Source organism: Myotis lucifugus, unplaced genomic scaffold (assembly GCF_000147115.1).
Source record: "Myotis lucifugus unplaced genomic scaffold, Myoluc2.0 scaffold_424, whole genome shotgun sequence".
NCBI classification, from domain to species: Eukaryota; Metazoa; Chordata; class Mammalia; order Chiroptera; family Vespertilionidae; genus Myotis; species Myotis lucifugus.
In genome coordinates this window covers 439,093-449,823 of record NW_005871472.1, presented here as the reverse complement: position 1 = coordinate 449,823, position 10,731 = coordinate 439,093, and the positions used below count along the sequence as shown (strand labels likewise).

General features: G+C 38.1%; 1 protein-coding gene across 3 annotated transcripts in view; it reads left to right on the top strand.

The window, feature by feature from the left end:
• Positions 1-10,731, top strand: part of RECK (reversion inducing cysteine rich protein with kazal motifs) — a 64,210-nt gene that overhangs the window by 30,103 nt on the left and 23,376 nt on the right. For all 3 annotated transcript variants that reach the window (XM_014468060.2, XM_006102697.3, XM_023744031.1), the window contains 2 exons: positions 7,496-7,529; positions 9,837-10,034. In XM_014468060.2, coding sequence (XP_014323546.1) covers positions 7,496-7,529; positions 9,837-10,034 — 232 coding nt within the window. The remainder of the gene's footprint in view (positions 1-7,495; positions 7,530-9,836; positions 10,035-10,731) is intronic.

Genomic DNA, 10,731 nt, shown 5'->3' with positions numbered 1-10,731 from the left:
CTAGTATGAGCATGACTTTTCATTGTAACGTTTTCGTTATAACTCTCGTATTTTCTTAGAAAAAATAACATAAAAAATCGGCGAGAGTATACATCTACGTGACACACGCGTCATATCTCTCTTTCTATCTCAACCTATGTCTGTATATTACTTGATTTATAGATGATCTCCCGCACACCTTACATTCCTGCGTCGATTATAGTATAATAATTCAGCCAACCCCCTCGCGCCCTTCCCCCTACCACACTTGCTTTCTCTGTGGGTAAGGGCTAACACTTTTTTACATTTCCGCTGGTATTTCTTTACATATGGTCATTTCTTTTTCTTGCTTCTCCTTGTATATTCTACTTCCTCTTTTTCCCGTTATTTTCAAGGGGGGGTGGGGGGGGAAAAGGAGACATATGTAATACTCTTTGTAATACTTTAAGAAATAAAAATTATTATAAAAAAAAGAAAAGAAAAGAAAAAGCATAGAAAAAGGGAGAGAGCTGGGCTTTGAAAGTTGCTTCTTTAGGGAACTAGAAGAGAAGGAGCCAGACACTAATCTGAGAGGACCAGACCTATGTTCAAAATGAAATGAGATATTCCAAGAAAAAGAACTTCCTATCACTGGCAGTGTTCAAGCAAAGGCTTACTGGATTCACCTGTTGCGAAGGGGATTTCTGTAGTGGACAGGAGATTTGACTAAAGATCTCTCAACTCTACAGTTCTCTTATTCTGACCAACACTTAAGAAAGAGTGCTTCCTTCAGTAGTTAAGAGTACTTCTTTCAGAATCACATCTGTTTGGTCGGGGCCACCAAAATCAACCAGTGGCTTGAAACTCTGGCATGGACATGTTCAAGTGTCATGAGAATGCTCACTTCCAGGTTCTCCATGCATTTTCACAGGCTTGGTCCTTAGCCGACCTAGAAGTATTGGTCAGGCCACCGGATTCATGAATATATGATGCTAGAACCAGAGATGATACTTAAAATATTTAATAACTGGAACCCCATAGGCACCAACAGTCAGAACAAATGCAGGCTATAAACCATCGGGGTAGCCATACTAGTGCACATTGGCTGATTAGAACTAAAGTAAAAACGAACCCATGTTTTCCATGAGTTGTGATACAAGTGTAATTTTAAAAAATTGTCTGATGATAGTTATTTTCTTCCTTGAACGTCATAATAAACATCAAGATGATCTGAGGCTGGTAAATTTCCAGGGACCTGGCAATGGTTAATGACACAAATTTTAGTTTCAAGCTGATAAATCCATTTTGTACCTTTATGTCAGTCCTTACCTGCCATTCTCTTAACATAATGACCATAAATATAAATACCTTTCCGCTTGCTGCATGACCCACTGAAGTATAATGCTACAAATTTGTCATCAGACTTACTTTGTCCACAGATTCTTCTTTATGCTTTCTTTATATTTTCAGAAATGTCATCTTCATTTCTCTCCTTTCTTTCCTAGCTTTGTTTAGTCCAGTTATTTGATGTTACTTTATAAGGAAGATGAGAAACTGTGAAGGAAAGTCTGTAAAAGATATTTTTGTGAGGACTCACTTTTTAAAAATCTTTAGGCATTTAAGTTGTAAACTCAACAGTTGCTAAACAAAACTAAAATAATATTCTGTCCTGGAGCTCTGGTCCTATAAAAATACTAAAATAAAATTAAGATTCAGGGTGTTAAAAAGAGGCTCTAAGAAGCTCAATAACAAAGATGGTTGGCCTTGTGAGTTTTAGGCTCAGTTCTTTCAGCATCATTCTATCAACATGCTGCTAAATGCATAAGAGAAGGGTGCAGGTATGTGTTAAATTTTATTTTTTGAATATTCACATGGTTCAAAATTTAAAATGTTATACAATAAAGTCTTTTTTTCACCTCTTGTACTGCAACCACTCAGTTCCTTACGTTACCAGAGATATCTTATGCATATAAAAGCACATATGTGCATATATTCCTCCTCTGCCCCCCTGTAACACAAATGGTAGCCTGCCATACACTTTGACCTACCCCTGGATGCCAGTGTTTGGTGCATATTTATGTATGTCTACATGGGCTATACAGTATATCCTCAGGAAATTCAAAATTAAATGTATTTTATTTTGCTTCATTTTCTCTCAAATTAACCTTGATTCTAGATTTACTACCAGAAGCATAAAGAAAAGGGATGAAAAAATATCCCCATTTAGATAGGATTACCAGTATATCAGCACCAGCAGGGGTTGTCTGGATGGCTGGAGGCCTCCTACACCTCATTGTGATTGGATCTGTGCTGCAGTGGTTCTAAGAATAGAGACAGTCAGCTGTGGGGGGTTTTAGCAAAAAGAATCTTGTGGTACTTTGCCCCAGCAAAGCCTTCAGGGGACCTAAATGTAAAGATAAGGAAACTCCGAAAATTGTCGTGATATAGTAAGTAGAAAACCGAATGGGAGGCTTGGTAAATGGTAAAATGCTATATAGGTGTACTGTATCTGAGTAGATTTGAGCCGTTACCTGCAGCTGATGAGCTCCAAAAAGAGCGAAACCTATTAGGTCCTGCAGTACTGGCTTAAGATAGTATAAAATCTTGATTATGTTCCATTTGTATATTGTTTCATTTTGTCATACTTTATATTATAGTTTGGGGAAGATAATAACTCCTATTTAGTCTCCCAGTGCTAGTATATTTCCTCTCTAGTCCATTTTTCCTAGAAGTCACCTGAATGAGATCATACCAAAAGGGAAATTTAATCGTTCAGATTATATTATGACCTGGTCTAATCTCCATGGCCAGGTTTTCCCCACTAGGCAATCTCATCTACTCCCCCATAACGTCATTGCCCCTATATGATGACAAACCCAGAATCTTCTTTGCTAGCTTCGTTTAAGTACTCCTGAATCACTCTTGAATGTGTACTTTTGATATTCAATTGGCATTTCAAATCAAGCAAACTGATTGTTACCCTTCCTACCTTCCCTACCCCTCCTTCCCTCCTTCCCTTCTGCTGCCTACCCCCCCCCCCCCCCCGCCCCACACACACACACACGAACTAAACCTTTTTCTTACATGTCTTGCTTGGTTCCAGGCACATAAACTAAAAACCTAAGAGGTATTGACTATTTTTTCCTCTTTTTCATCATCTCCCACAAATAAATGGCTATCAAGCTCTAAAAATTTGCCTTCGAAATATATCTTAAGTCAGTCTGCTTTCCAGATCCTCAATTACTGTCTTAGCTGAGGCCTTTAAACCACTTTCTGGACAACAGCTGCCCAACTAGCTTTCCTATCTCTAATTTCTTCTTTTATCTACTACTTTCTTAGAATGGTTTCTTGAAAGACTAAATATAGTCATATCACTCCCTTAAATAAAATACATGGTTAATAGCAGAAATTATAAGTTGCATAAGGGAGGGAAGAGTCAGAGGCTAGAGAAGAGCTTGGTATGTCAGACTGAGGAACATGAACTTTATCCTATAGGTGAGCCATTGAGGAGTTTGGTTAATTGTAGTTGTACAACCTGTTTGTTCTACCTGAAAGTCCCTCTTTCTGAATCTATCCTGTCACTCCCCATTCAGTGATATGATGGAACTGGGATCTTACTAGCTAGGGATAACCGATTATTAAATATTCAGGAGTTTTGTAAACCAGTTTTAAGTGTGAAAGCAGCTATGATTAGGGTATTAATGGACATCAGCAAATACAGCAAAATCTGGACTCTTCCCCCGATCCCCAAACTCCCTTGAAAGCTGATCCCAACACACCACTACCCCTATCCAACTGGCAACTTTGCTTCAAATTTTGACTTAGTTTCTATTTAAAAACTTTCCTGCCAAGTTCTCTTGCCTCCACACACATAAAATTGATTGCTACTTCTAAAGTCCTTTACATGCTTTATTATATAGCATTTGTCATCTTATAGGATAATTCTGTTCACATGTCACTTTTTAATACTACACTCTGAGTTCCTGGAGGCAGAGTCTCTGTCTCTTTTGTCTTTGCATCTGTCATTCATTTATTCACTCAGCATTCATTGAATTTATACACTCCAAAATGAGAGACTTAATTGGTGTCAGACACTGTTCTCAGGGTACAAAGATGAAAGGATTTAGCCACTACCTACTAGAAGCTCATAGTCTAGTTCATGAGAAGAGAGAAATTCAAATAGTTCATTACAATACAGTGAGACAAGTACATTGCTAGAAGTCTGTACAAGACACATTGGTGCCTGGAGGAACAAAAATCCCTGTTCAGGGTAATGGGGAAATCTCTACAAAACAGGTAAGAATTAAAGGGTGAACAAAAATTTTTTGCCTTGTAAAAAGGTGCTACAATTAGTATTTTTATAGATAGAACTAGAGGCCCGGAGCACAAAATTCATGCACTGGGTGGGGCGGGGGTCACTCAGCCCAGCCTGAGCCCTCTCACAGTCCAAGGAGCCCTCGGGGGATGTCCAACTGCCTCGGAGGCGGGAAAGGTTTTTGCCAGCGTGAGCCTGGCTTCTGGCTGAGTGGCGCTTCCCCCTGTGGGAGCGCACTGACCACCAGGGGGCAGCTCCTGCGTTGAGCATCTGCCCCCTGGTGATCAGTGTGCATCATAGCGACCAGTCATTCTGCCGTTCGATTGATTTGCATATTAGCCTTTTATTATATAGGATTTTTAACGGGAATTTTTTTTCACTCTGGACAGCTGACTTGCACAGGTTCTTTGTTTCAGAATAAATAACACTTGTATAAAGTCTATAAATTAGGCATTCTTTGGATGAGTAGAGAAAACACTTAATATAGCACGTCATTGAAAAACATCATTTTGTTCAACATTGTTTAGTAATGATGTTGGTGAGAGATGCTGTAGGAACTTAACTCTTGTTTATATCAATTAGCCAATGGTAAAATAGCATTATATATTCTTTTGTGAAAGTCACAGAACCTATCAACGATGTTAAGTGCGGACTTACTGTATTGTATCTGTTATCACAATAATGTTGTCCAGCTGTACAGTGAAGTTGAAGATCTCTTGAGACCCTGTCAACTCCAGTATACTGACATGTTCTTTGGGTCTCTGATGTTGTGGTCGATCTTCACTTCAGTTACACTGTAACTTTGATCTAGTCTAGGGTAAAATGAGTGGTGAGGGCGCTGTTATAGGAAGGCACATTGGGTATAATATTGGTGGCAGAATGTCAAAAGAGGCTCCATTTAATAATATATTTTTATTATATACCAATAATTATAAACTCTCAGTTACTTCCTGTTTTTGCCACCAGATGGCGATCAGACATTTGAAGGACAATTGACTAAGAACTCAAGATTGGCTATCTTAAGAAATGAGGAAAGCCTGGCTGGCATGGCTCAGTGATTGAGATTCGACCTATGAACCAGGAGGTCACGGTTCGATTCCCAGTCAGGGCACATGCCGGGGTTGTGGGCTCAATCCCCAGTGGGGGGCGTGCAGGAGGCAGCCAATCAATGATTCTCTCTCCTCATTGATGTTTCTATCTCTCCCTCTCCCTTTCTCTTTGAAATCAATAAACATATATAATAAATAAATAAAAGAAATGAGGAAATAAAAGTTAATGCTGTGACTCATTATGTGTATATCTTAAGCCCTGTCAAACTAATCAGTAGTAATTAAACAGTGAAAAGTGGAGTTATCTATGGTTTAGTTACCTAAGAAATAATTTATACCTAAATATAGTTACTTAAGATTAGAAATCTTTTATCACAAAAGGTGACATGATTAGAGTCTATGTAATCATGATGAGTGTAAAGTAATCAAAAGAAGGGTTGAAGGCCCATTCTTTTAAACATTAAAATTGGTAAAGATAGAGATATAAAAACAGTATTAACACTGAGGAAATATAAATGTTTATGGTTCAACAAATTAGAGTAAATCTATTTGTGAAGGGTCTATCAATAGACATTAAGAGAAATGAAAGATACTTAGGGAATATTTCTGAACTCTGGATATGATGTCAAGGGAGACAGCTGTGCCCTTCTTCTAAATCAGGGGTCAGCAAACTTTTTCTGTAAAGAGCCATACAGCAAATACTTGAAGCTTGCAGGCCGTATGATTTCTTTCTACCCAATTCTACCATCTTAGTGTGGGTAAAAGCTAGGGTCTATAAGTATTTTCTTTCCTAGGCCTGTCTCTGGCATCTGTCAAATAAGGAGTTAGATTAGATCATCTCTGACATTTTTCAGATTTTGTGTCCTTTTGTACATCTCTCAAGCAAAGTGATCCCACAGGCTGACCCAGAGTGATATTTCTTTTATTTGTAAGGTCAAATTTTTATTTTTTTTAAATATATTTTTATTGATTTCAGAGAGGAAGGAGAGGGAAAGAGAGATAGAAACATCAATGATGAAAGAGAGTCATTGATTGGCTGCCTTCTGCACACCCACTATTGGGGATGAAGCTCGAAACCCTGGCATGTGCCCTGACTGGAAATCAAACCACAACCTCCTGGTTCATAAGTCGATGCTCAACCACTGAGCCACGCCGGCCAGGCTTGAAGCTAGGTTTTAAATAATCAGTAAAGCTGGTCCTTTAACAAGTCCAGATTACATGGCTGGCTTGTGATTTAGCTGAACTTAAAAGCCCAAATCATCTCTATTCCACAATAGGGTGCACTTGATTTCCATTTACCTTTTATTTATGCCCATATCATTTCTTTTAAGAATTCATCCTTTTCCAATTGTGAGTGATAATAATCATAGCGGACAAACCCTGAATATCCAAATGGCCATGTATAGGAATATTTTGTTTTTGTCTTTCTTTACTTCTTCTTTTCCTTACAATGACTTTAACACAGTGTGATATTATCTAAGAGTAATCTAAGAGCTCTATAAACACTAATTTGAGTCTCAGGCTCTGCTTTTGACTTGCTCTGTGACTTTGAGCAGTTTATCCCCTCCTGAGAAAACCAGTCCTTCATCTGTAAAATGATAGAGAGATTCCCATCTGTCCACAGGATGGCTATGTAAGAAACACCTTTGAAGCCTTGTTTAAATTTTTGTGCTTTACTCCTGAGTCTGTTTCTTTGTCTAGGATAAGGCCTAGGAAGCTCAGGTGATACTAGTGCATGGCCAAGTTTGATAACAATTAAAGATGACCTCTAAGGTTCTGGCAACTCTAAAATGCAGTGGTTATATGAAATATGTATATTTCCCTAGAGGTCCTTTATTATATATCATTTTCTGGTACTTCTATATATTCCTGCAAGAAATAATTGAGATTAATATATTGTAGTTTCCCCCACATACACACATTGGTATAGCTTTACATAAACTTGGTTTGCCATAACATGGTCAGTTTATGGCTCAGATGACAATCTTGATCCCTAATGTGTATTAGAAGACGGTTTCCCTTTTCACCAGAATGCCATCGTATAGCTTTTTTGTTTTCAGTCTTGGATTTAGAAAGAATTGTTTGTGATATCCTGATTTCCATATAACCATAAAGTGAAATAAAATTAGAAATTCAGTGTGGTTGTTAATTTCTGTTTGTTTTTAATTTACAGAATGCTCTTTTCAGTTGCATTAGCAGAAATGAAAGTAAGTATGTTATTGTCGGTTATACAAACAGTCCAAAGAGCAAAGCACAGTTTACAGATTATGATTTAGCTGTTATAAACACTGCCAAGACCCTGCATTATAACTTGGGCTCTTAGTAAACCATCTGAAGGACTGTGCCCCGCAGGATTCTGATAGGCACCTTCTTCTGGAGTGCTTAGGCCATTCGTTCCCATGTCCTATACTAGTGCTAGATGTATTAGAGGAAGATCACGTATTTATCCCATCTGAGTAAATAGGATCACCTTCAGAAGTTAAGCACTCCCACGTGACACAATGCTGCACTTGCTGAGGGCTGCCATTCAGTTCAGTCAGCGGACTTTCACTACGTGCTGTGTGTGCAGCAAATACACATCTATAGGGGCAAACCCTGTAGACAAACAACTCTGGGACATGTGGCTTTTGGATGGTATCACTGATAAAAATGCCGTGGGACTTCAGAGGAAGGAGGGATCATATCCTGCAGGGATGTTTAGAGGTGACTTCATGAGTTGGTGACTGAGCTAGGCCTTAAAGGATGGGCAAGTTGTGAACAGTGGAGTTGGAGGAAGGGCATTCCAAATGAAGGGAATAGTGAGAAATAGGAAATACATCTGAGGAACAAAGAGTTGTCTAGGTTAGCTTGGCAGTGGGGTATATCAATAATAAAAAACATTAGCTGTCTATACTTTATCTTCTACCCTTTCTTCCAGATACTCTCTGACACATAATCTTATGTCCTCCCACAGTGGTGAGGAAGCCAGCATAATGGGGAATCAGAAGATAGGCATCCTTATCCTGTTCTCACGTTTCTCTTCTGTCCTCAGCATCCCCCCAAGACCCCCACCCACTTTATCCTCCTTGACATCGACAAATGTGATAAATGTAGCCATTAATAATTGTTCTTTGTGATGCAAATGAACAATGCATCAGTGAACACAGTAAATTTGGTAATAATTACAAGTCGAAAACTTATTTGGCACAATAGGTATGAAACAGTGTCCTTGTCCAGGGAACTGAGGCCTGTCCTGCATTAGTTTAGTCCTAGTTTAATTAATTTATATATGCTCTTATCACTACCATTATTATTTCTGGAAGTTGCCTGCACATTCACCAGAAATCTGATTCTGGTTCCTCCATAACCATCTCTAATAATTATCAGAGATTTCCTACCTGCCTTTCTCTTACCCTTTTCCTGCCATACCTCTATCTTGTCTTCCTTCAGCTTCCCACAGATTGCTTAGCCTCTCTATGAATATTTCTTGCTCTTTCCATTATAAATTCCACATTTGCACTACCCAGTCACTCATCTAGCTCTTCCAAGATACTTTAAATGGTCCTCTTGATTTTTAAAAATACATAAATCCAGAGTCAAATGTGCGTTTTACTTTTCAAAATTGAAAAGGTTATATCAGTTGTAAAGTGAAGACTATTTTAATTTAGGCATATTCTTGCAGATGTTCAAACATTGTAGAACTTTGGGGCTTTTGTTTCAAAATATACAATTATATAATAGTCAAACTTATGAAATGATCCTGATATCTCTTAGTTTTTTCAAAATAAATTTTTTAATGATTTTAGAGAGGAATGGAGAGGGAGAGAGAGATAGAAACATCAATGATGAGAGAGAATCGTTGATCAGCTGCCTCTTGCACACCCCCTACTGGGGATGGAGCCCGTAATCAGGCCATGTACCCTGACAGGGAATTGGACTGTGACCTCCTGGTTTATAGGTCGATGCTCAGCCACTGAGCCACACCAGCTGGGCTCTCTCTTAGTTTTTAATGGTCCTATTTCATAAATGTGAGACATTTGGGGTTTTGTTTTGTTTTGTTTTGCTTTGCTTTGCTTTGTTTATAAATCTCCACAAATCTAATGTGGAAAGCTGTTCTAGTAGCTCTCACCATGGGCACTATTGGCATTTCGGGAAACATTGGCTGTGTGAGACTGCCCTGTATGTTGCAGAACATTTACTAGTCCTGACCCCCATGCACTAAATTGCATCAATGTTCCCCACGTCACGAAAACCAGAAACATTAACATACGCATTCACATTCTCCCAGGGGGATGGTATTACTCCTGCTGAAAGCCATTGGACTATAAGTTGACCAATAGTGACTTTCTTATACTGGTGGGCACCTGAATGTCCTAATGGCTATGCCTACATTAGTGCTGATTTTAAGTACTTGTCTTCTGTGGCATGGTTTTATTTCCAAAATTCAAAACGACACATGTTGTTCTGTCATGATGATGATTTATTGTTAGCAAATAGCTGATCCATTTCAATGTCCTCTCCTTTTTTCCCCTCAGTGGGCTCAGTGTGTTGCAGCTATGCAGGCCATCACACAAACTGCCGAGAATACTGTCAAGCCATTTTTCGAACAGACTCTTCTCCTGGCCCATCTCAGATCAAAGCAGTGGAAAATTATTGTGCCTCTATTAGTCCACAATTAATACACTGTGTGAACAATTATACCCAATCTTACCCAATGAGGAACCCAACAGATAGTAAGTAAAAGGGACATATTTCTCTCATTTCAATCTCTGGTAAAATAACTTGTAAAATAGAAGTAAAATTTTGTAGATATCTGCAGTCTGGGGCATTTGGGAGATACCAGACTTCCTTTGGTGTTTAGATTTTACAGATTGGACATTATTGTCACGGCTAAAATACGCCAGAACATCAGAGCTGGCAAGGATATGAAGAAATGGGTACTCTATTCTGAGGTGGGAGAATTTGTTAGTACAGATTTGGGGTTACAACCATGAGAATTTCAAATAATTATACCTTTTAATCTAGCAATTCCACTTATCAGACTTTGTCCTTCAACAACACTTACAGATTGGCAAAATTTTATCTACACATGTAAAGGATATTTGCTACAATATTGGTGATAATAGAGAAAAATTAGAAAAACCTAAACATCCATCAATAGGGTATTGATTAAAAGTGATAACTAGATAACTAAATCATATAGCTATATAATAACAACAACTATATATTTACATAGAAGGAAGTTCAATATATAATAAATAAAGTTGCAGAACTAAATGTATAGTATGATACATTTTTAGTATATAACTATTTGTTCCATATTATATATATCTGTAATGTTTGGATTTTTACTAATAAACAGTTATTACTTTTTATTATAGAAACATCATTAAATGAGATGAGATCCTGCTATTTTTTAAAATGTCAGCT